Source organism: Quercus lobata, chromosome 8, assembly GCF_001633185.2.
Source record: "Quercus lobata isolate SW786 chromosome 8, ValleyOak3.0 Primary Assembly, whole genome shotgun sequence".
NCBI classification, from domain to species: domain Eukaryota; kingdom Viridiplantae; phylum Streptophyta; class Magnoliopsida; order Fagales; family Fagaceae; genus Quercus; species Quercus lobata.
In genome coordinates this window covers 39,671,690-39,696,303 of record NC_044911.1, presented here as the reverse complement: position 1 = coordinate 39,696,303, position 24,614 = coordinate 39,671,690, and the positions used below count along the sequence as shown (strand labels likewise).

At 38.3% G+C, this 24,614-nt stretch overlaps 4 protein-coding genes across 4 annotated transcripts; 3 read left to right on the top strand and 1 right to left on the bottom strand.

The window, feature by feature from the left end:
• Positions 1-415: 415 nt before the first annotated feature.
• Positions 416-1,154, top strand: LOC115956858. Its single transcript, XM_031075134.1, has 2 exons — positions 416-779; positions 1,000-1,154. The coding sequence occupies exons 1-2, from the start codon at positions 416-418 to the stop codon at positions 1,152-1,154; spliced, it is 519 nt and encodes a 172-aa protein (XP_030930994.1).
• Positions 1,155-6,001: 4,847 nt separating this feature from the next.
• Positions 6,002-11,406, top strand: LOC115958140 (mitotic checkpoint serine/threonine-protein kinase BUB1). Its single transcript, XM_031076505.1, has 14 exons — positions 6,002-6,179; positions 6,302-6,440; positions 7,023-7,180; positions 7,307-7,397; positions 7,524-7,634; positions 7,729-7,816; positions 8,641-8,744; positions 8,821-8,892; positions 8,977-9,066; positions 9,149-9,306; positions 10,081-10,135; positions 10,224-10,358; positions 10,448-10,569; positions 10,785-11,406. Exons 1-14 carry the CDS (start codon positions 6,112-6,114, stop codon positions 10,969-10,971), a joined length of 1,578 nt encoding a protein of 525 aa, XP_030932365.1. The 5' UTR covers positions 6,002-6,111; the 3' UTR covers positions 10,972-11,406.
• Positions 11,407-12,466: 1,060 nt separating this feature from the next.
• LOC115955583 (ADP,ATP carrier protein 3, mitochondrial) lies at positions 12,467-16,025 on the top strand. The gene is made up of 4 exons (XM_031073758.1): positions 12,467-12,569; positions 14,072-14,564; positions 14,753-15,124; positions 15,473-16,025. Exons 2-4 carry the CDS (start codon positions 14,094-14,096, stop codon positions 15,767-15,769), a joined length of 1,140 nt encoding a protein of 379 aa, XP_030929618.1. The 5' UTR covers positions 12,467-12,569; positions 14,072-14,093; the 3' UTR covers positions 15,770-16,025.
• Positions 16,026-17,687: 1,662 nt separating this feature from the next.
• On the bottom strand, positions 17,688-21,954 carry LOC115956857. The gene is made up of 3 exons (XM_031075133.1): positions 20,524-21,954; positions 19,073-20,350; positions 17,688-17,936 (listed from the first exon to the last, which is right to left on the bottom strand). Exons 1-3 carry the CDS (start codon positions 21,952-21,954, stop codon positions 17,688-17,690), a joined length of 2,958 nt encoding a protein of 985 aa, XP_030930993.1.
• Between the last annotated feature and the right edge of the window lie 2,660 nt (positions 21,955-24,614).

Genomic DNA, 24,614 nt, shown 5'->3' with positions numbered 1-24,614 from the left:
CTCTAAAAAGATCCCCTCTATTCTTCCTTCGCTCGAGCTCACCTTCTCTCCGCTTGGGACATCATTGCCGCCACTATGGGTCTCTGCATTCACGGGTAAGTTGTGTCTAACTTCTCATGCTCTTTGATATGTTGGTGTGTGGTTATATTGTTTTCCATGAGGCTTCATCAATCTGTGGTTTTTTGTGTTCAACGTTTGTGTGTGGTTTTTTTTTTGTGTTTTCCATGACACTAGTATGTGGGTTTCTCTCTCTTTCGTGTAATTTTATGTGTTTCTCTTCCTATCTCTGTTGTATTTGGATATATATGTGACTTTGCTTTGCATTTTTCATGTGGGCATGCCTAACCGATTATGATATGCACACGAACTGTTTGTTGAAATTCCTCAATGAGTATAGAAGAAAGTTGTAGCAAAAATGGTTAAGGCGAAATCGAAGGACGGTGATAATGATCCAAGAGCTGATTGGAAAGATCCTAAGGAACTACAAGCTTTTTGTGAGTTCTGTGCTATTCAAGTCCTAGAGGGCAAAAGGGCCGGAGGACTTTTGACCAAAACTGGGGTTGACAAAGTGTTTGAGCAGTTAGGTGACATGAGGAAAGTGGTGACTTACCTGCAAGTTAAAAACAAATGGGATCATCTGAGAAAACTGTGGAAGCAGTATGCTGAGTGTTTTGACAATGAGATTGGGTTGGGTATTAATGCTGGAACTGGGATGCTTGAGGCCAGTGATGGCCCCCATTGTGAACCCTTTGTGAATGCTGACCCAATGGAGGTTGAAGGTCCATCATCGTCGAGGGCAAGACCGACAGTGAATAAGGGGAAAGGCTTGGCAACTAGTGTCCACCTTTTCAAGCCAATTTGCAAGAAACCAAAAAAAAAAAAAAAAAAAAAAAAAAAAACGTTCAGTTGCGCAAGAGATGTCAGACTTTTTGAAGAGCATCTCAGATGTTATTGTTGAAAGCAGAAGTGTAAATACTCGTATACCATTTGCTTCCACAGCAACTACTGAAGCTAAAGCAATTCTGGACATGGTGTTGAGTCTTCCTGGAGTGCAATCAGGTGATCGCCTTCATCTGTTCAGCACTCTCTTCTTCATGGAACAAGTAGAGGGTAGGCCCATGTTTGCAGCACTGAGCGATGACAAGGACGTCTAGCTGAAATGGCTAGAGAGGCAGTACCGAAGGCACCCTGAATATCATTTTTCCTGAAGGAAAAAGGATTGTCTCGATAGAGTTGCTTAGGCTTGGTGTTGTAGTAATCGGATTTTCAGTGTTGTACCTGTTGCACTATTTTTTTTTCTTTTTTTTATTGGTAGAAACTATGCTTACCATGGGTGCTTACGTAAGACAATCATTACTAATTAATTGTCATGTAGTATATGTTTACTTGTTCCTTTTTCTTATGCTTACCTGTTCCTTTGCTTGTTGCATTTTCTCTTTTTTTGGTGAGTTTGGAAACTAGTAAATCTTTTTCTTTATTTTTTTAAAGTTTCTGTTTAGTATCATACACCTGCTGAAAAATGTTACCTAACTTCATTTGGATGGTAGCTTATAGTTCTTGTCATCAACTCTGTAGTGTTGTGCATTTGATATGGTTTCTGATGTAGGATGGCCCTCTGGATTGGATATTAGGGTTGCCTAACCTCAATATGGGTGGACCAAAAGGCTCTTGATATTGTGGTTCATTGATCCTTTTTTTTTTTTTCCTGATGAGTAAGAAAATTTTAATAAGGACGAATGCCTTCGAGTACTCAAGAAGTTTACTTAGAAAGCTGTTGGGGTTTGTTGATCTGAACTCTCTTTGGGGATTATGGGGTTTGTTGGACTTCACTTCTTAAAATTTTCATATATTCCGGAATAACCCAAAGGGAAATGTTATCATTTACTTGGGGATGGAGGGAATATCTTTTTACTTTTAAATTTAACACCATTTCATTTGTTGATGCAAGAGCTTCGTTTTATTATTGGTTCGATTCCAATCTTCAACTTATCAGTAGCAATTGCAGGTACTAGAATGTATGTTGCAGATGTTTAATATTCATCATTATCTGAAGTAATATGTTGGAAATTTCTATGCGACAGTGGTAATATTTTTATAGCATTGCCACTTCAATGTCTTTGTGTTTCCCCCCTTCTTTTATGGGAATTCATGTAGCTTAGGAGGTGCATCACTTGGCATAAGGCTTAGCTGGTTTTGTTCATTTTAATTAGGTACATGGTTGTTATCCTTGTTTTCTAGTAATATGTTGGTCACTATTGTTATCCTTGTTTGGCATGCATTGGTGATGCCTAGAATGGTGGTGTTCATTCTTGTGTTGGAAGTTTTGCTATCATGAGAGTTGTAAGGTCTAGAAAATAATGACAAATTGAAATCTAGAAGTTTTTAGTGGTTTGAGGAGCTTTCGGTTCTTGTACTTCTAAGCTCAGTTTGGGAAGAACTCTCTCTAATGTTGGTATGACATACTTCAAAGTGACATTGTTCCCCTTTCCTAGAAAATACCTAAAACTTCTATGTTGAATTTCTCGCATTTTATCTGATTTATACTTCAACTAAAAATTAGACAGTGGTGCATTTTAAGTGCTTAAGGTATTCTAAGTTCTAAGCTTGTTTTGGATGGAATTGGCTTAAGGTTGCTCTGCATTCTCTAATCTTTTAGGACTCAAAAGCCTTCTTATCATCTATTGCTGTTATTACTAACAATGTAGATATACACTTTCTTATCATTTAGAATCCTTAAAAGAGCAATAGAGTAGTGTTTACTGTTCTTTTTTACTAAATCAACTGAGGTTTACAAAGTGGTATTTCTATTTGAGATGTCTGTGATTGTTGATTGACTGGCTAATAATCTATGCAGGGGAATGCTATAGCTTACTCAATAGGCATGGCAGGATTATCATGGGTTATAAATTGTTCTCCTGTTTTATGTTAGAAAGAAATGCTCAAACTTTCAATGATGATGTATAAATCTGAACTCCAATTCTAATAGTTCTTCCTGCTCTCATAAAAATAGGGTAGAGAGTGAGCAAGTTTAACACCCACTTATATATATATATATATATATATATATATAACAAAGAAGCAATTATGATACAAAACTAGTTCATAGTACACACCATCCCTCAAGAAAACTTGGTTCTCGCTTGGGTGGTGGTGGAGTTGTATGGTACTGAGGAGGTGTCGCCACTGGTGGTCCTTGATAAGGGCCTGTGTTCAAAATTGCATATTGAAATAATGTGTGGAGAGAATAAAGAAAGGTCCAGAACCACAATTCAACTAAAATATAGAATTTCCAGTTTTTTCCATCATGATGACATTTCTTCTGCCTTATGAGAGAGTTAATATTTAAGACAAGTCTATCCAACAAAAAATTACTATGTTATATTTAAAGTAATTACTTAATAGGTAAGAAAAATTAATTATTAGTTGGTGAATTCTAGAGGAAGACAGATAAGTTCAAAATCAATATAGAAGTTGGGACTTGGGACTAGTCTCTCTTTCATCGCATGGCAAGATGGCAAAGCAGGTACTTTTTTTTTTTTTTTTTTTTTTTTTGATTCATTTTGAAGTTTCACTGTTAAAGGGTTGGATATTGAAACACATTTCAGCCACTGTTAAAGGGTTGGATATTGAAACACATGGGAACCATGTCAGCCGAAGCTTGAGTTTCAAGCTCACATTAAAAGTGAGGAAAGTCTGAAACTGTTATAGTTGTTGGCAAACCTAGCTAAGAACTAAGAAGTGAAGTTTGGTATCTACATACTACTACATAATTTAGAAAAGTCTAAAACTTTGTGTGCTATTTGATGGTTCTGTTTAATTTATTTGATTTTTAGATTTGTTGAAGTTTGAAAGATGTTGACTGTGTACTGATCGTACTCAATAGATTGGTTATGGTGACTTGGATGTCACAAAAGTGTACTAGTCTTGGTATTGATGAGAGTCAAATTAATCATAGAATGGAAAAAAATATCACAATTTAATGGGGTTATCTATAAAAAGCATCACAATTGGTATGAGAATATCTGAAATTTCAGAATGTTTAAAAACCTCTTTCTAGATGGTTAAAAGGTGTGATAGAAATTAAGGCCATTGAAAGCAAAGCATCGCAGAAACTTTGTTTGACAATTGCCTAGATGGGGTAATAACTTCTTTCTTTTCTGTTAAGCCTATCTTTAATGAGGTTATCTGTCCATTTGTACATGTAATTAAAGTCAGTAACATATGCAAGGACACAAACTTCGACATAAGCGACGACATTGTACTCGCAGCATATATAGCTGGGTGTGCATGTGTAGTTTATGTGGAGACCTGTATGACCAAAGTACCAATGTATATGAATATACAAACAGGGTATGAATGGGTACAGTATACATTAACTGTAAATGTGAAGAAATGTCTAAGAACTTTTAGAATGTCAAGCCATGTGTTTGGACAATTGTATAATACATTGCGCACTTAGTATGGATATAAAAATACCAGAAGAGTTTGCTTGGAAGAGTCTGTGGCCATGACATTGGTGGTACTTAGTCATGCTGAGGGTAACAAAATGGTGTAGGATAAATTTCAGCACTCGAGTGAGGCAGTGCATCGACATGTGGCCACGGTAGTTACATTGTTAGCCACCGTTATGGCAGCGGACATTATCAAGCCTTCTGATCGTACATTTCGGGACGTGCCAGAACATATTCAGCATTCAGATCGATACTGGCCACATTTCAAGATACTTTGTGAATTTATCTTGACTTGATTTTATTTAAATTATCTTTATGGTTATAATCTTAAGCAAAAAGAACCAAAAAAAAAAAAACCCAGCAGATCCACATCTCCGTTTATAGCTTTGATCATCACGTGTTTCAAACAACAATCAAAGTATTGAAATCCAGTTCTCAAAATAGAAAGAAACAAAGAGAAAACACACACACAAATCACAGTAATGAGAATATTGTGAAAGGTACCTGTGATTTAGAACACGAAAGATCCATAATTCACAAACTCAAAAACCCATTTACCCAGAAATTTAACAAATGGGTCATCAAGTGAAATTGGAAGAGGTGTGAAATGGGTTTATGGGAAGAGAGGTGTTAGGCTAGGAGAGGAGTGAAATTGGAAGAGGACGAAATGGGTTTATGGGAAGAGAGGTGTCATGGGTGGGAGCTCAAGTGAAATTGGGGAAGACGGTGAAATGGGTTTATGGAAGGAAGAGTACATGCTGGCGTCGGACTGGGGTTGTCTTCCTCGTGGATTTCTTACCTGAGCTCTTCGTCGGCGTCAGACCGATGTAGGTCTTCCTTGTGGATTTCTCTGGTGGGCATGGAACTCTCTGAAAGCACAGGCGTTAGCTAGGGTACGATGAGGAGTGAATAGAAGAAGGAAAAAGAAAAAAAGAAAGAAAGAGTAAACGCTGTATTTATTTGCTACAGTACTTTCAGTTGAGCTATAGTACCTGTATTAAAAAATATCATCCACGTTTTTTCACTTATTTGTTACAGTATTTTCAGTTTTCAGCAAAATAAGTTTTATCCAAACGGACCCTAAAAAGAAAAAGGGGAACAAATTGTTTGTGGATAAAATAATAAATTAACAGCCAAAATCATGGACTCAATTCCCTTCACTTGTAAAAAAAAAAAAACTTGAAAAATACTCATGCTCATAGAATATTACAACTAACCTACCAAAAACCATTGACCCAGTAACCTTCACTTGTTAAAAGCAAAAATAAAAAGGTAAGGATATAATTTTCCTCGAACTCACTGTGTAACAATTCAAAATATTATTTATACTTGTTTTTATATTTGTTATTCACACTTATTTAAATAATAGAAACAACTATATGATTTATTAGGAGAATCCAAATGGATTTGAGGGAAAATTTTGTCATACGGCCGGAATCAACCAGTTGTAAAATTGTTAATTTTTTACTAGAAACCAGAAATAGAAAAAAAAAAAAAAAAGGCTTAAATTTGAATCCAATGAATTCAAAAAAGTACCATTTGCCGCTTCTTTTTGTAGCAAAAAAAGAAAAGAAAAAAAAGAAGTTCAAACTGAAGAAACCTTTTCCGAGTTTTCGTTCACAGGTTTCACACAGAGACACACAAAGGCCAAGTCCAAGCCATGGCTGTGATCTCCAAAGACTCCCAAGACACAAACTCTGCCACTGATCCTCTCTTGTCCTGGCTCTGGTACTCTCTCTCTCTCTCTCTCTCTGTCTGAAGCATTCAAACAAACACATTATTGGCTTTTTGTTGTTGTTGTTGTGTGTGTTTAATGGTGATGATTTTTGGTGTGGTGGATCCGATTCCAGGTCGATCAAGAAAGCACTTCAAGAAAAGGATGGTTCCGGGTTAGATCTCACAAAGCTTCTCTCCGATTGCTTCGACACTTTCAAGGACAATACCCAGTACCGAAACGACCTCAGATTTCTCAAGATTTGCTTCCTCTACGTAATTTCCTCCTTTTTCTTTTCCCATTTCTCAATTTCTTCTATTTTGCTTTAAAAAATGTTTAATGGGTTCACTTCCCTTGTCTTTGTAACTCACATTCACTTTAGTTTCAATTGCTTTATTAGTTTTGTTTGTGTATACTATAAGCGTGTCTATTATGGGTTATTGCCTTTCATTTTCAATTGGGCTTAATGGGTTATTACTTTTAGGCTTAAAATATTTGTGGGTTTTCTTGGTTTCTCGGCTTCATGTAACTGACCCCAAACTTTTGGGACTAAGGCTTGGTTGTTGTTGTGTTTGTTTCACAATTAAGTTGCTTTAAGTTGATCTGGGTTAGTCTATATAAGTCGTTTTGTTTTCCAATTCAATTGCTTGGGTTTTGTTTCTTTATGGTACTTTCATGGATGGTTGAGTTTTTTCTATAGATTAAGATTTTTGATGGGTTCGTTTGGTTTCTGTATATATTGATGTTTTAGTTGGGACTTGCTTGTTTTTGGGTCATTTTGTTTCACCGTTAAAGTTGCTTGTCTGTGTTGGTTGAAAAGTTTGATGGGCTTAATTTGGCGTTCTTGTTTTTTGTAGATGGACGTTAGTAATGATTTTGAGAGTGTTTTTAGAGAAATGGTGGAGAGTGAGATATGTATTGACCATTCTGTGCTTTATGTATGCTACGCGTCCTTTCTTGAATTGAAACAGAAGTTGCATGATGCTCACCTGGTTTATCAGTATGGAATGTTGAGGTCTCTCTCTTTCTCCCTCCCCAATTTGTTTGTGTCTGTTTGTTTCTCTCTCTCAGATTGGAGGTGTCTTATCCTTTTGGTGTTTCAAGTTGTGTCATAACACTTGTAATGTTACTCTGCTGCTAGGAATGCCAAACCGGTTGAGTTGTTGAAGAAAGCGCATGCCTTATTTCTTGATAGATTGTCTGAATCAGTGAATGCTTGTTCACTTCAGAAGGTATGTTCACGTTCCAAATGGTGCAGCTCTTTCTTAAGGAAAGGGTGGAGGGTTGAAGTTTTAATTAGCTGAACTTCATATCTATATGCTGTGTCAAGATTCATCTTTTTTCATTTCCATTTGCAGATCGGTGAAGGTGAAACTATTAAGTTTCAGAAAAGTTACATAAATCCATGGTCTGCCTCCACTATGAAAGATCTATTGAAGAAGCTGAATACTCAAATAATAAAATATGATGTGAGGCAGTATAGTCTTTATCTTCTGCTTAGTTTTGCATATAGTAATCTCATTAATAGTTGGTGTTGTAATTGCTTTTTGACACATGTTTCAGGGATACCATCACAGTACAAAAGCTTATACAGGAAAAGTGACCCTAACTTCTTTAAAGAAGTCATCAAGGAACAGGATTATTGAGATAGGTGATGCTCCACATTAGATTCATTTACTTTGATATATACACATCAATATTCAAACTGCCATTAAGAATTTAGTTTTACATGAATCTTTCTCTTTGTATAAAATAATTGTTCAATGTCAATCATTTGCATGAACTTTATTTGATTTAAAAAATGCAATAGTTTAGCAATAGAAATAATCACTCTAATTTATCATCGGATATCTAAGATTTTCAAACATGAGCAATAAGTTAGTTTCTAAAATTATGAGATCTGACTTTCTTGAACAGACTATAGACAAACAGAAGTGCATTCACACTTTTAAACCAGGTTGAAAATTCTGGGGAAGAACTGTTATTCAATTCTGTTATCATAGAATGAAACGGAAGAGAGAAACTCTTGCCCTCTTTCTCTCTTTCTGTAATGGATTTGAATGGATTGGAATATTAAGTTGTTGAGACAAGTTATTGAGGCTGAGGCATTCTAGAAATTCTTGCTTCTCTTACTTAATATTCAAGTTCTAGCTTTTTACCAAAAATGTGAGTAAACCCCTGAAGTTGTGTCTCATATAAATAATTGCTTGCCACCATTAATTTATTGTTGTCAAATAAATTAGTACCATTCTGGAGCAACATACGTGCATATCCATTTTTGTCAGTTCTGTTTTCTGGCCATTTCTCTTGAAGGATATCACTTTCTTAGGTTTTTATGCTTAGGGAGGAAGAAAACATATCTCTGAGTTACCATTTTATGATTTCTGAATTTTAAATAAAGGCAAGAGTTAGATACTAGGACTCTAGGAGCCCAAACTTGTTTACCCTTGATTGTGTGCATTGTGATACTCAAAGGTGGAAAGAAGTACCAGATCAAGGGTTGTGCTGGTCAAGGTGGTTTTGCTCAAGTATATAAAGCATATGTCAACAGTAATCCAGATGAAGTTGTTGCACTAAAGGTAATTGCTATCTTAGTATTCTCCTTCTTGACCAGATTTCTTGTTGGATTATATCAGTCTTTGAAATTTCTGGCAGATACAAAAGCCTGCTTTCCCTTGGGAGTTCTACATGTATCGTCAACTAGATCAGCGCATCTCAGAGAAGGAAGTATGCCTTTTTCTAGTGTTCCAATGTTTAATGTCAGTTTCTGGTTTTAGTTATTCACTTATTCTTTATAACTCGTGTAATCAGAGATCAAGCTTTGGAATTGCTCACAGAATGCATCTCTACTCAGACTACAGCATACTTGTCTTTGACTATCTAGCCCAGGGAACTCTTCAGGTTGGTTTATCATATTTTTTATAATCTATGTTAATGGTTTTAGTCCTCTGTAATACTCAGGCTACAAATCAACCTTGGGCAGGATGCCATAAACTCCTATCTGGTCTCTGGCAAGTCCATGGAAGAGGAGTTATGCATTTACTACACTATAGAGATGCTCTATATGCTAGAAACTTTGCATGGTGCTGGCATCATTCATGGTGATTTCAAGCCTGATAATCTGCTTATTCGTTATTCTAGGTAACAAACTTTTTCATTGTGGGTCATTAGACTCATTACTGTGTCACCTCTTAAAGGAACTTTCAAGAAACAACAGAGTGCAATTTGTGAGTGTTAACGACAGCTTTTGGTTCAATCTCTTATATATCATCAGAATGTCAAATTTCTATTTTGGTCCTCCATTTTGCTGTTTTTTCTTTTAAATTCTGATTCCTGGCTTATTTGTTTGTGGTTTTTTGTAAAAAGCTTCCATTTTTTATGTATGGGAGAAAATTCATCTCTCAAAAATGGCGATTGCAATATTTAGATTTTTTTGCAGCATCAGATTGTTAGACACTTCCTAACCTACTAAAGACACTGTTTTTCAAAATTATCAATTGCTGGACAAAGTTGCTATACACTCTTTACGCACATTCACTGCATCACATAAGAACTGTAATATAGGCAAGTCATACATTATCTCAAAAATTGGTTTGTGTTTGATAAAGTCTAGCCCCAGATTTACCAGCATCCCTTTTTGTCTTGGCATCTTTGTTGGATTTTTACCTTCTAACTTGTATAATACTAATGTTCTTGCAACGGATTCTCACAGTGCATAACTTATATCTATCCACAATAAATGCAGAAGAATATTTTTGTATGTCAAACCTTTTTTCCATGTTTCATAATGCTGCCAAAAGATAACCTATATTTCTCTAATGCATATTTTCTCATGATCAGACACTAATGTCATTATACTATCTGCAATTTGCAGATAATGTCTTTTTGAATTTAATTACCTGACTGTTTTGGCAGGGGGGACCTTCTAGAAGATGGGTTTCGTGACCGAACTGGTTCTTGGCAAGATCAGGTAATTTCTGTTTGTAACCTTGTATCAAAGCCTAAATTTTATTTTATTTTTTGAGTTGTTTATAATTAATTAGAATTTTATTTTCCAGGGTCTTTGCCTTGTTGACTGGGGGCGGGGTATAGACCAACATCTCTTTCCTGACAATACAGAGTTTATGGGAGATTGCCGGACTTCTGGCTTTCGCTGTATTGAAATGCTGGAGAATAAGCCATGGACATATCAGGCCAGTCTCCACTTACATAATGTATCAAATGCAGTTGCTAGCACTAATGACTAACTTCATATTAGACCTTTTCTTTTATTTGCCTCCAGGTAGACACATATGGCCTTTGTGCTGTTGTCCATTTGATGCTGCACAATTCTTATATGAAGATTGAAAAGAAAGTATCATCTGATGGTGGCTACATTTATCTACCCAAATCACCTTTTAAACGGTATTCGCTTATATCTGCATAGTCCTAGGCATCTGTTGATATTACTGAGCACTGTTCTCTTGATTGATGGAAGAGGATGCAATAGTTAATTTTTCTTAAATTTTTAGTAAATGTCAATTCAGAATTTGAGATATACAGGACCGTAAAATGAACATCTTTATGAAATCTCTCTTATATTTAACTCACTTTCATACTTTTTGTTTAATTGGCTTCAGATATTGGATTGACCTCTGGAAGGATTTCTTTACCAAGCTGCTTAACATAAGCCCTGGCAGTGATCACATAAAGTTGTTGCAGAATTTGAGGGAATCATTCCAGGATTACATGTGCTCTCAACCTCAGCTAATAAAGAAACTAAAGGAGTTACTGGTGAAGCAAAGGGCTTCCTTGTGTTCTGCTTAGTGTCTTTGGTCATTTCCACCAAATCTTAATTCTTAAATTCATGGAATTGTCAAATTTATGCACAGTGCAACAAAAGCAAAATTAGGTGAAACTCTAGGTTAATTTTACCTAGAAATACATACACATCCTTGAACGCCATATTAAGATTTCTGAGAATGTTAAATTACTCTTCTGCACCCCCCTCCTCCCTTCCTTCCTGAAGTCAGTTGAGTTCATGAGAGGATTTGTCTGATGGAGCACTTGCAAGTGTGAAGCTTTCTGTCTTCAGAAGAATAGTTTAAGCTTGTAAAGAATGTAGTGAGTTGGTATGCTTGTATATTTTAGCAAATTAGTACTGTTGATTTCTGTGTATCATATTCAAATCTGTACTCTTAGTGGCCTCTTGTTTTAGTTCATTGATTTTCATTACTATTTCAGCATTCTTTTTTCGTGTTACCGTTTCATACCCTTTCACTTTGTTTCTATTATGGTCCACTCATACTCTAATATGATGTAAAGCTGAAACCCAAAATATTTGCCTCTTGCAATTCTTTCTTCCAATTCAGGTGCTTGGGCTGCTGAGCAGACGTGTTTCGTGTTCTAATGTATAACTACTCAGCATCTCAAAAAGTCTCAACATCCATGGACTTGGCAAGAACTAAAGATGTATTAACCACCTTTTTAAACATACCACCATGCTGTATAGTCTAGACATGAGGCTTTGTTCTGGCACTTTTCAACCTAAAGTAGCTCTTCTCCAAACCTTGATTATTGAAAGCCCATTGGAATATCCACTCCTTGCCCTGCCTTGAAGAATTATTAGTTTCAGGTCATGGAGACTGGAGTTAGAGAAATTCTACTTCAGCATTGTACATTATTTGCTAATTGTACAATGTTTGCATCATGTGTGTGTATAACCTACTTACTTTTGATTTACTTTATTATCAAATTATTCAAATATTAACAAGAGACTTGTAGCTTAATAAGCAGTAAAGCAGTTCATGATATTTTCAATGGAAACTTTCATGATTCAAATCCTTTATCTCGACTATTAAACTAAAAAAGAGAGAGAGAGAGAGAGTTCAACCACCTAGATATTTAGATGTATGGATATAAATTGTTGGATTAGATTAGCACGACAAAATGATCATAGTGTGTACCGAAAGCATTAGCAGCCCTTAAATTCATGGTCAACAAACTTGGATGGTTCTCTTTCTTGTCTAGTCACTACCATATAATCGGAAACAAAATATTTTATTATAACGGATAAGATCAAATTGAAATAAGGAAATTACCAAAAAAATTTTGGTGGAGATCGGGCCATTGGGCTACGTAGACCAAGCCCACACTCTCACTTTCCCTAATACTCACGAGTCAACTCACTCACTCACCCACTCCCTCGCTCCCACTGACTCATTCACTTCAGTGGCACAAGCGTGGTTTAAGCAGGATATGAAGGTGAAAAGCGTAATTGAAAGAGAAACCCTAAATGGCTGCATAGAAGTTTCCCATTTATATATTGGGAGCCACCTCCTTGGTCATCGTCTTCCCCTGACATTCAGGACGTAGCGTTCTCTCTCACTCTAAACCGTTTCTCTCTCCTTCGGCGACCTTCTCAGGTTAGGGTTTTTCTTCTTCGATCTCATAGTCTCAGATGTATGAGAATCGAAAACGAAACGTTTCGAGCTTGCTAAATTGTGAATTTGATTGTTTTGTGGTGATCTTTCTTTTCCTAGAGGAAATGAATCCGGTTCGAAATGATGTGGTTTGTCATTTCTTGTTTTTTGTTGTTTTTGTGGGGGTGATCTTTGCGATTTTGCTTTCATATATATATATATATATATATATTTTTTAATCTGTGTTTGGTTGCTGAGAAAATTGAGTAAAATGATAGAAATGAGAGTTCACTATGTTGTGTTTGTACGGGGATCATTGTGATTTTGCACTCATTTTCTTTTTACGTTGTTTGGTTGCTGAGAAAGTTGAGAGAGATAAAGGTGAAGAGCATTTCAAGCTAATTTAGTTTTGTACATTTTTGGTTTGTATGATGATAAGTGGAGATCTTTGAAGTTGGTTTCAGTTTTGGGTTTTTTATCTGATTGTTTTATAGATCAGTCTAAGATCTGAACGCTTATTGTTTAGCCTATGTTGAGGAAAAGAAAGAAAATGAAATCTGGGTCTTAATGTTTAGTATCCATTGCAATTAATTGCGGTACTTGAATCAGCCTCAGTTTTGTGGAACCTAGTGGTTTGTTATGCTCAATTGTGTGGAATTCTGTCTTTAAATATATTCTTTTTATTTCCACATCTTTTGTGCAACCAATTGGAACCAATAATAGTGTACACTCTAATGGGTGGGGCATTGTTCAAAGTAATGGGATGATACTTTTTGTTTGTAATGAAATGGTGAAATGATCATGTGCTGGTAAAATGAGCTTTTATTATTATTGTTAGTTTGAATAAAAATGGTCTTTTAAAGCAGTGTTATGAAGGTGAAAACCCTGTATGAAGTCTTACAAGATTATTTAGCTGTCGTTCTGTCATTTCAGCATTTCATTTTTAAACAAAATGAAGACGTTCATCCAATTAAATTCAGAAGTGCCCTTTGTGGACCTTTGGAATTTTAATTCAAATCTTGGTACAGTTGCAAAATATCTTAATGTTCACTCTGTTATCTGTTTTTAATACGTGGTGGTGCGCCTGATTATGGTTTATGCTTGATTTGTTTCCATGCTCTACATATGACTAGCATAATATAACAGCATTTCTTTAATGACGTTTGTAATAGAATTGCCCGTGAAACAAATGGCTATTCCTTTCATAGTGTGATTTACAAAAGCCTATCCAACACTGAAAAATACAATAAGAATTTATCCATATTGCAGTGAAGGGTAAAAAAGGAAGGGGGTGGGGGGGAGGGGGGGAGGGGTAAGGTGATTTTCTGTTTCGAGCTGTTGTATGGAAAAATTCTTTTTTGTCACTTATGGTTGGAAGCTGCAAATTTTATGTTTTTTGCAATTGTGTGTATATGGTAACTGAAGATCCAATAGTGTTTAGAAACTGATGTTGATTACCCTTGCACATTTTTGTGTGTGTATGATATAATGTTATTCCTTTGCAGGTCACCGTCTTGAGTCACAAACATGGCGGATGGATCACAACATCTGTCAGTATTTCAGAAGATACACGGGCAATCTTACCTTGTTTCTAGGCTTTCCCCCAATATGCACCCCATGAATTATAGTGCAAGTAGTGCTTATGTCAATGGTGGTTTGCTGAGTTCCCTGCAGCCAGCATCCCAGGCTACCGGCTTGGCACAATTTTCACCTCTGTCTCCTGTGTTTGTACAAGCTCCATCCGAGAAAGGTGTTAAGGGTTTTCTTGTGGATTTTCTCATGGGAGGAGTTTCTGCTGCTGTTTCCAAGACAGCAGCCGCTCCAATTGAACGTGTTAAGCTCCTAATTCAAAATCAGGATGAGATGATCAAGGCTGGTCGATTGAGTGAACCATACAAGGGAATTGGTGACTGCTTTGGGCGAACTGTTAGGGAAGAAGGTGTCCTTGCTCTTTGGAGAGGAAACACTGCTAATGTTATTAGATACTTCCCCACCCAGGTCAATTTCCTCTCTCTTGTTGTTTGCTGGTCTTCTACCGTTTCTGTCTTTTCTTTGTTTCTTATTGGTGCAACTTTTTTTGTAGTGTAATTTTTAAGGGAAGTGTAGATCATAACTTTAACTATTACTCTTTGGTTTTTCTTTTTTGCGCTTTACTGGTAATGCTTGTATTCCTTCATGTATACCAGGCCTTGAATTTTGCTTTCAAGGACTACTTCAAGAGCCTTTTCAACTTCAAGAAAGACAAAGATGGGTACTGGAAGTGGTTTGCTGGTAACTTGGCATCAGGTGGTGCTGCTGGTGCTTCATCTCTTCTATTTGTCTATTCCCTAGACTTTGCCCGAACACGTTTGGCTAACGATGCAAAGGCTGCAAAAAAGGGTGGTGAGAGGCAGTTTAATGGTTTGGTCGATGTTTACAAGAAAACCATCAAATCTGATGGTGTTGCTGGGCTTTATCGTGGATTCAACATCTCATGTGTTGGAATCATAGTTTACCGTGGTCTCTATTTTGGAATGTATGATTCTCTGAAGCCTGTGGTTCTTGTTGGTGGGTTGCAGGTATGTGACAATCTCCAGTTGCAGTCTGTTTCATTTGTGTTTTTTGGGTTTGTTGATAAGCAGCCCTTTCATTTCTCTGGATGAATTTTGTGTTTCATCATTATGTTTTTATCACTGGAATGGGATCATTCAGCCAGTCTGCCTTGCCTGGAAATCTGCCCTAATTAGGTTTACTTCAGAGACTGCAATTTGTCCAACTTTGGATTTGTGAATTAATGCCCAGCTCCCAATTATTTTTGTTCCGTGCATGGAATGTTGGCCAAAGTTGTACTGCAATGCTTTAAATGATGTTTATAAAGTTTCCTAGGCATGTTTTATCTTCACTTTTCTCTTGTTTGGTGTTTACAGGATAGTTTTCTTGCTAGTTTCTTGCTGGGATGGGGAATCACAATAGGTGCCGGACTGGCTTCTTATCCCATTGATACAGTACGTAGAAGGATGATGATGACCTCTGGAGAAGCTGTTAAATATAAGAGCTCTTTGGATGCCTTTAATCAAATTCTCCAGAAAGAGGGTGCTAAATCACTCTTCAAGGGTGCTGGTGCAAACATTTTGCGTGCCGTTGCAGGTGCTGGTGTGCTTGCAGGTTACGACAAGTTGCAGCTCATAGTGCTCGGCAAGAAATATGGATCTGGTGGTGGTTAATATGGCACAAGTTATGGTGATGAAGATGATGATGATGAGTGTGCCTTCTTCAAGAGTTGAATAATTTTGGTGAACAATAGTGCCAGTATTTAGGGATTTGATATTAGAAATTATAGTTCTGAAAAACATTACTTGAATTTTGAATGTTTGTTATCTGTGCTTGAGCACCTCCAATGTGTAGTTTCTGTTTCTTTTGATGGAGAATAATTAGTATCCGTTCGGATACAGCTGCCAGATTTGGCGTTTTGGCTTTTTTTTTTTTGGGGTCGAGGAAGAGCGTTTCATGAGATTATGCACTGTAGGTCCTGTGTAGTGTTCACAACACTTACAAGTACTTAATTAAGAAAAAAAAACTTTAAAACTGAATATTTTTTACAAATTTAAAAATTATTTTACTACAGTGTTTTTCAGTTTTTAGCAAAATAAACGGTATTCAAATATAGTATTGCTAGAACTATATGCTTTGTTGGAGTTGTAGAGATATATATATATATATATATATATTTTTTTTTTTAAGCTATTTATGTGGTTTTGTATCTCATTCTAGGAGATGATGGGGGGCTGGGACTGCTAATATTGATGGATCCCGTGGACTGCGAAGGACTTGAGTTCGGTTGTGTTATCTTAAATATCTTGAGTTCGGTTGTGTTATCTTAAATATCTAGGACTTATTTGGTAATGTTATTTTAGTAATGTTGTTTAAGTACTGTGAAAATATGTTTGGGTGAAAAAGTATTGTGAAAATACATGTGTTTAAACAACGAAAATTGTTGTTTAAATAATACAACCAAACAGGCCCCTAATGATTGTCCATCCCATGTAATTACAACATGATTATGAATATGAGTTAGGTTTTAGGAGTAATTTACTAGATTACTACACCTGGTGCTGGAAACAGCAAGCTAGATTTTTGTACGGTGGTTTTTAATGTTTACGAAGTTTTGTTAGAGCACTTATTACATGGGGCTCTCCAAATCATCTTTTAAAGTTAAATTCGCATGGGCTGGAGTTTGCAATTACCAAAAAGTCCCTACACCTAGTTCCAAATTGGCAAAAATGACACTGCTTGGAAAGATTTCATGGTAAACAATATTGTGTCAAGCGAGTGTTTCCAAAGAAGGCAAATAGTGGGTTCTAACTTCTAAGTAAAATTCAGAATTATTATCAAGAGTGGACGTTATTGGGAATGACTAAATTTTCCCGAGAGTTATAAATTGAAATTCTCTAAAATAGAAGAAGAAGACAAATATGATTTAAATTCTCTTTCTTCTAATTAAGCATTGTAGCTATTTTTTGATAGTCGAAACATTGTAGCTTTTGTACATACTTTTCACTATTTATTTTATCTCCTTCCCCTCATTTATTAAAAAAAAAAAAATTGTTAATAGTGTTATATACTTATATTATGGTAATGTATAGAAATGGAGCAGTAACTCTAATTTTACTTCTCTATTAACTGCCAAATGTGATGCTTGGAAGGGTGCTTAGACTTTGCTTTGATCATGACCTTAAAATCATACTCCTATAGTAGACTAATAAGGAGAGTTTGGAAGAGTGCTTTGACTTTCCCAATTTAATCAGAAACTAAAATGGTACTATATTATGTTAAGGGCAAAGAACAACAGCGTGGACTTTCTCTTTAAAGCACTTTCCTTTACAGGGCAAGTAAAGTCTCTCTCTCTCTCTCTTGCACTCTTCAACACAAAAAAAAAGAAAAAAAGAAAAAGAAAAAGAAAATCTGGGCTACTTGGTATATGTTGATTCAATAACATTTTGAATCTCTAATCTCTTTTATTTTTTCTCTGAGCAAAGAATGCCAGACAATTTACCTAAAGTCTCCAAATCATTGTTGACCGAAGAAGAAGAATCCATGTGGGAAACTCTACCTCCTGAAATCCTAACCCTTGTTCTCATACGCCTACCTATCAAATCCATCCAAACTTGCACCTACGTCTCCACAAAATGGATATCCCTTATCCGAGACCCTAACTTCATTTCCTCTCATCTCAACCACTCCAACACCCACACCCATCCCATCCTCCTCTTCAAGTTCTGCTCTCAGAGCTTCTTGAAAGCAAACTACAGCCTCAGAAGAAGGGACACCCATGAAAAAGAAGCATTCACGTTGGATTGGGACAACCAAGAAGTACACACTAGGTTTTCCTTGCTGATGATTTATTACTCAAATATGCTGACCAATTCATTCTCTGGAATCCTTATCTTAGAATGTTAGTCTACGCTCCTACACCCATTGTCCGCTTCCGCACAGGGTGTGATGGGCCTGTTGGTTTTGGATTTGATGACAAAACCAACGACTATAAGGTGGTGAGGCTTGTCACCCATGAGAATGCAGCCCAATATGGAGAGTCTAGACATGAGGTGGAGGTTTACTCATGGTGAATGGAGAATGCTTACTACTGCTGCTATGGCTCCCATTGGTGCTGTGCATGGTTGTGACCCGCTGGCAACTTTTGTCAATGGCGCTTTGCATTGGGTTGCTTTTAGGAAAACTACTAACAATAAATTTCTTTGTTTTGTTATGGTGTTTGATTTGAGGGAAGAGGTGTTTCACGAGATAGGACTGCCTAAAGTTAATTTCAGATAGTAATATAGATGGGAATCGGGTTTTTGTGTGTTTATTTCGGCATATCAGAATTCCCTTGCCATGTTTTATGAGGGGTTTCCGAATCCCACTCTCAATATATGGGTGATGAAAAACTATGCAGACGCGTCTTCCTGGACCAAATTCGTAATTTCGGCTTATCAAGGTCCCATAGACTACAATCCAAGGGTTAGAGGTTTTAGGAAGAATGGTGAGGTTATATTGGAAATGAATGTAGGACAATTCGTCTCACAAGACCTCAACACCAAAGAGAGTAAAGATCTTGGGATTAATGGAGATGGTTATCCTTTTGTTGGTTCTTATGTTAAGAGTCTAGTTTTGCTTGACAAACCCAGCCGCGCGTGCAATTTCTTACTAAGGAAAATGAAAGTGGAACACCAACAGGCAAGATGCATGGTATTTTCATGCCTTTTCATTTTCTTCTTCATTTATACTTGACATTAATTATGAGTTTTTTTTTTTTTTTTGAGAATAAAACCCGAGCACTTTTATTGACTACCCGGAATGTCTGAAATAACAAAAGGATCAATATCAGATGGAACATGCTCCATCCAAACTAATAACGGAAACGAAACTATCGCTCTCCTAGCCAATGCATGGGCCACACAATTGCCCTGCCGCCTAATATGAGAGAAAGAGAAAAAACTAAGTGAACCACTAATAGACAAAATGTCTTTTACAATCTGGCCGATGGATGAGTGGCCTGACCCTGTAGACCTCAAAGCTCTGCACACTACTTCCGAGTCTCCCTCAAATTCCGAACCTGCAATGCCCAGTTCTACAATGAAGTTTACAGCCCTTCTCACAGCCAAAGCTTCCAGCACTTCCACCGAGCCCGGGTACAGAATCTTCTCGGCAAGAGCAGCGATGACCTCACCCTTTGCATTCCGAAACACCACCCCTAAACCAGCCTCCCCCGATTCAGAGAACACAGCCCCATCATAATTTGTCTTGAACCGATCACCCATAGGAGGACACCAACGTACATGACCCTTAGATGGTTTTGGGGCTACCTTGGGAAGCTTTGCTTGAAACTCCGTAAGATATGCCATAGCTGCTTGTAAAATTCTGTCCGAAGCTAAGCCCTTCTCATTCAAGCGCAGCCTGTTCCTGTGATTCCATATAAACCACGCCACGACCGCAAAAAGTTCCAGCTTGTCAATCCATTGTCCGACCCAAGAAATAAGCTCCTGTACATCTGGAATTTGCGGATGCTCTGTTTGGACCCAGCTGAAACAGGGGAACCAAATATGTTGAAGCTTCTCGCAACTCCAGATAGCGTGGAGAGTATCTTCCTCAGCCGCAAGACATGCCTTGAATTTTGCATCATCCAATATCTTTCTCCGCTTCAAGTTTTCCAAGGTTGGCAATGCATTTGAACACACCCGCCAAAGGAACACTTTTATTTTATTTGGGATTTGTAACTTCCATACACGTTTCCAGAAGAGGCTTTGCTTCGAACTATCCGAGCTTGATGCATCACCCAAAGTTGCAGATTCACACAGGAGCTGGTATCCTGTTTTAACTGAGTAATTACCGTCCTTGCACCCCGGCCAAATTAAACAATCATCTTGGTCAGTCCAGCACAGTGAGATGGCTTGGATACGGCTAACCTCGAAGCTCAAGAAATGTTGCTGTAACACATTTTGATCCCAGGTCCTTGTATTAGGATTTATGAGGGCAGCAACCCGTGCACCTTCCAGCGCACCCGACTTTGGAGAAAGAATTTTTTTCGATCCCTTCCCAGGCAGCCAGCTATCATTGTAAACATTTATACTTTTGCCATCCCCAATCCTCCATTGCATCCCCATCGAAATCACCCTTCTGGCTTTGAGAATGCTCTGCCAGGCATATGAACCCCCAGCTGAATGGGCTTCAAAAATTGAACCATTTGGGAAGTACTTTGCTTTGAATACACGAAAGAATAGGGAGTTATGATCCTTAAGCAGTCTCCACACCTGTTTTGTAAGCAAGGCATCATTAAACTTTCCCAAATCCTTAAAACCCATCCCCCTTCGGCCTTTGGCTTACAAAGAACCTCCCATTTTTTCCAATGGATTTTTCTTTGCTCGCCCTTTTGTCCCCAAAAAAATTTCCTGATTAGCGCCTCAATTTCATCACAAAGACCTACAAGTAATTTGAAGCAGCTCATAGCAAAGGTGGGAATTGCTTGCACCACGGCTTTGAGCAAAATCTCTCTACCCGCTTGGGACAACAACTTCTCTTTCCACCCTTGGAGTTTGCTCCAAACTCTTTCCTTTATATAATTAAGGCTTTCCGTCTTATTTCTGCCCACCACCGCTGGTAATCCAAGATATTTTTCATATTCTTTAACCTCGGGTACCTGTAGAAAGTTTGAGAGTTGATTCTTTGTGTCTCCATGAACTGCCTTGCTGAAGAAAATGATTGTCTTCTCACGGTTTAACTTTTGGCCTGAGGCTTTCTCATACAATGATAGAATATTTTGAATAACCTGTAAATCTTCCAAAGAGGCTCTACAAAATAACAGGCTATCATCAGCAAAAAATAAATGAGAAATTTTTGGTCCCCTCCTGCATAAAGAGAAGCCCCTAATACCATCCTCCGCTGCTGCCCTTTGAAGCATTCTATTCAAACCTTTCGAACATAATAAGAACAAGTAGGGGGACAAAGGGTCTTCCTGCCTTAGACCTCTTGAAGGTCTAATATCACCCCTTGATTCACCATTTACCAAGATAGAGTATGAGACAGAGCTAATACATTCATAGACAAGGGACACCCACTTTTCACAAAAACCCAATCTCTCCATTATTTTTACCAGATACACCCACTCCACCCGGTCGTACGCCTTACTCATATCTAGTTTCAAAGCCATAAAACACCCCTTCTTCGATTTTTGGTTCTTCATATGGTGCAAAGTCTCAAAGGCTACCAGGATATTATCAGATATTGCTTTGCTAGATTGAAAAGCACTTTGAGTATCAGATATAACACATGGTAATATAGTCTTGAGTCTATTTGCTAGTACCTTAGAAATAAGCTTATAAAGAGTGTTACATAGAGCAATAGGGCGGTAGTCAGAGACTCTTACCGGACTTTTGACCTTTGGAATGAGAGTGATGAAGGTTCGGTTTATTGAGGAAGGTATAGAGCCCGAATTGAGGCAAGTAAGTACGGCCTCCACCACATCATCTCCAATGGCTGGCCAAAAGTGCTGGAAAAAAAGAGGTGGCATGCCATCCGGTCCGGGTGCTTTTAGGGGATCCATTTGCTTCAGCGCCAATTCCACTTCCTCTCTTTCAAAAGGTGCTACAAGTGCCTGATTCATCTCTTCTGATACCACCGTAGGAGTGGCTACTAAGGCTTCCTCAATCTGATCTGGTAAGGAAGATGCAAAGAGACTTTGGTAAAAATCTACCAAAATATTTGCAATCCCATTTTCATCCTCACATTTTTCCCCCCTATGATTTTCCAACACCTCAATTCTGTTTCTCCTAAACCTATGGGATGCTTTACTATGGAAGTAACGAGTATTGCTATCACCTTCATGCAGCCACAAAGCTCGGGATCGTTGTTTCCACATTTTTTCTTCTTTAGAAAGCAGATCATTAATTTCTTTTTTTAGCCTAAGTACCCTATTCATCGACCTCCCTGCTATTGCTGCCTCCTCGGCCTTCCTCAACAATTCTTTTTTTTTCCTTCAGCAATCTTGTAATATTCCCTATAGCCACACGACTCCACCATTTTAATTTTGCTTGACAATGGGTGATCTTGCCTTCAACCCAAGCCATAGCTTGGCCAGGAACATCACAACCCCATGCCGCCTCCACCGTATCCCTACACCCCTCCTCCTCCAACCACATGTGCTCAAACCTCCATGGTTTGTTTCGAAACTTAGGCACCCCATTGAGACAAATAAGAATTGGTTTGTGGTCAGAGGAGCCACACTCCAAATGAATAACCTTCGTCGCCGGAAATTTTCCTAACCAATCCATTGTAGCAACTGCCCTATCCAACCTCTCCCATATTGTATAGCCATCCGGATGCCCATTACACCATGTGAACTTCCCCCCCACAAAACCAAGGTCTCGAAACCCACATTCATCTAACACCGCTCTAAAGTCCTCCATTTGTCTTCCAGGTCTAATACGGCCCCCAAGTTTCTCATGACTTCTCATAATCTCATTAAAATCACCTGCACATAACCAAGGAATAGCATTTCTGTTTTTAAGGCGCCGCAAGCATGACCAAGACAAGTGATGATTTGCTGTTTATGCCTCTCCGTAAAATCCTGTAAATCTCCATTCATCTTCCGTGCCTTTATTCACAATGCCATCTATATGATTTGGGGAGAATGTATCAAGTGAGAAATCAACCCCCTTCTTCCAAAAAATGGCAATGCCCCCCCCTCTCGTTTCACGACAAACTTCAATCATACCACCCAAGTTTAATCTAACTCTAACTTCTTCTAGCCTTGCTTTATCCAGCCATGTTTCGGCCAAGAACACGACTGAGAGATCTTGTGCCCGGATCATGTCTCCAAGCTCTTGTTCTGTCGGTTGGTTCCCAAGCCCCCGACAGTTCCAACATAAGAGATTCATTGCTCCTGGCGGGGCTGCGCAGCAGCCTCCACCAATGAGAGATTTTTCTTAGGAGTTTGAACATTCACCCTTCTCTTTTTTATTTTTTCCTCCTCATCTACCTCCATCATAGGACGTTTAGAAGAGTTTATCCCTTCCTTTGGGCAGCCCTCAATGACCCTCTGTGCCACCCTCACTTTCCTAGTCCACGTCCTTGAAGCACTACCCACCAAGCAAGCCTTACTGTCTTTGGAGATGAGAGTGTCGGCCTGGACATTCTCCAAATTTTCCAAAGGAAGAGATCCTAAGTGGACCACGTGAGCTGCACCTGACTCCAAACCCAAATCAGTCTCCTCCTTTCGGTTAGGAAGCTTCCCATTAATAGCATAGTCAACTCCCATTACTCCCACGTTGTTTTGGTTGGTTGCCGCCCCCCTTGAATTCCTCCCAGAGAAATCAATCTTATTTAATTCCTCATCTATTTCCCTAATCCGCTCCTCAATTATATCTCTGTTATTTCCATTCAAATCCACATTAAACACAGTTGGCGGTTTTACCTTATCATTCTCGGACACCTTTAATGACTCCCCTAAATGCTCTTCAATCCCATCCGTAACATCCTCTGTTTCCTTATTTGCATTGCCGTCAGCCCTCACCTCCTTGGACGGCGGCGTTGCTTGCATGGCCGCCTTGCTGGTCTTCCCCGAGCCACCTTTCTTCCTGGCTTCATAGAACCCAGGAACCACTACTACCGGTTTCTTTCTCACCTGGTTTGGGGCAGCTCGAATCCAAGGGCCATATTCTTTATCACTATTTCTTAAAGAACCATCACTCTCGATCCATTTCTCGCAGTCTCTGTCAGTGTGATCCAAGCAGCCACACCAGTAACAGATATTGGGGAGTCTTTCGTATTTGAAAGACACCCAATGTTCTTCCTCATCCTCAATTGAAAGCACCCTGCCCCTGCACAATGGTACTGAAATATCCACTTGTACTCGAACTCGAAAGAAACTTCCTCCGTCCACTTCTTCAGCCCTTGACTCTCGGTTAACTATTCCAACGGCATCACACAACTCTTCAGCTATTTCCCTTTTCCAAAAACTAATCGGGATATCGTGAACTTGAACCCAAAGTGATACAGTTTTGAAGACCATTTCATGCACTGGTACTGCGTTGGTTACCCTTTGGAGGACAACCAAATGTCTATCAAAGCTCCACGGTTCACTAGCCAGAATTTTTTCAATCTCTTCCGCATTGTCAAACACAAAGAGCCTCGTATGATCACCTAGCTCTCTAACTTGGAAACCATTTCGAGATCGCCACAGGGGGCTGAAAGTCCTAGCAATCGCCTCCGTGTTTAGAACTCGTGGTGTTAAGAATTTCGCTGCCACAGAATACTCCTTAGTTGCTTGATCTTTCTTAACCGTTAACTTACCTCCCTCCCTGTCATTGAGAGACAAATTGCGCCATCGGTTTGTAATACTCTCCATCCCTCGTGCTGGTGTTTCCCGAACCCCACAAAAAAAGAACCCCACAAGCCCTATAGAATAGCTGTGCTATCCCAGGGAACACAGTGCCTTACTAGGAAGGGACGTCACTTCTACAGTCGAAGGAAAGAGGAAAACAGAGACCTCTTGCCTAGGAACAGAGAAACTCTAGTATA

Bases quoted from the DNA above. Each gene is read 5' to 3' on its own strand.
- LOC115955583 (XM_031073758.1), top strand. From the start codon at position 14,094: ATGGCGGATGGATCACAACATCTGTCAGTATTTCAGAAGATACACGGG. The intron at 14,565-14,752 runs GTCAATTTCCTC...CATGTATACCAG, and splicing joins TTAGATACTTCCCCACCCAG to GCCTTGAATTTTGCTTTCAA. The intron at 15,125-15,472 runs GTATGTGACAAT...TGGTGTTTACAG, and splicing joins TTCTTGTTGGTGGGTTGCAG to GATAGTTTTCTTGCTAGTTT.
- LOC115958140 (XM_031076505.1), top strand. From the start codon at position 6,112: ATGGCTGTGATCTCCAAAGACTCCCAAGACACAAACTCTGCCACTGAT. The intron at 6,180-6,301 runs GTACTCTCTCTC...ATCCGATTCCAG, and splicing joins CCTCTCTTGTCCTGGCTCTG to GTCGATCAAGAAAGCACTTC. The intron at 8,893-8,976 runs GTATGCCTTTTT...TCGTGTAATCAG, and splicing joins AGCGCATCTCAGAGAAGGAA to AGATCAAGCTTTGGAATTGC.
- LOC115956857 (XM_031075133.1), bottom strand. From the start codon at position 21,954: ATGTGGAAACAACGATCCCGAGCTTTGTGGCTGCATGAAGGTGATAGC. The intron at 20,351-20,523 runs GTAGGTCTTTGT...CTTACAAAACAG, and splicing joins TGAGCTGCTTCAAATTACTT to GTGTGGAGACTGCTTAAGGA. The intron at 17,937-19,072 runs GTAAAAGACATT...ATAAATCATCAG, and splicing joins ACTCATCCATCGGCCAGATT to CAAGGAAAACCTAGTGTGTA.
- LOC115956858 (XM_031075134.1), top strand. From the start codon at position 416: ATGGTTAAGGCGAAATCGAAGGACGGTGATAATGATCCAAGAGCTGAT. The intron at 780-999 runs GTCCATCATCGT...TTGCTTCCACAG, and splicing joins TGACCCAATGGAGGTTGAAG to CAACTACTGAAGCTAAAGCA.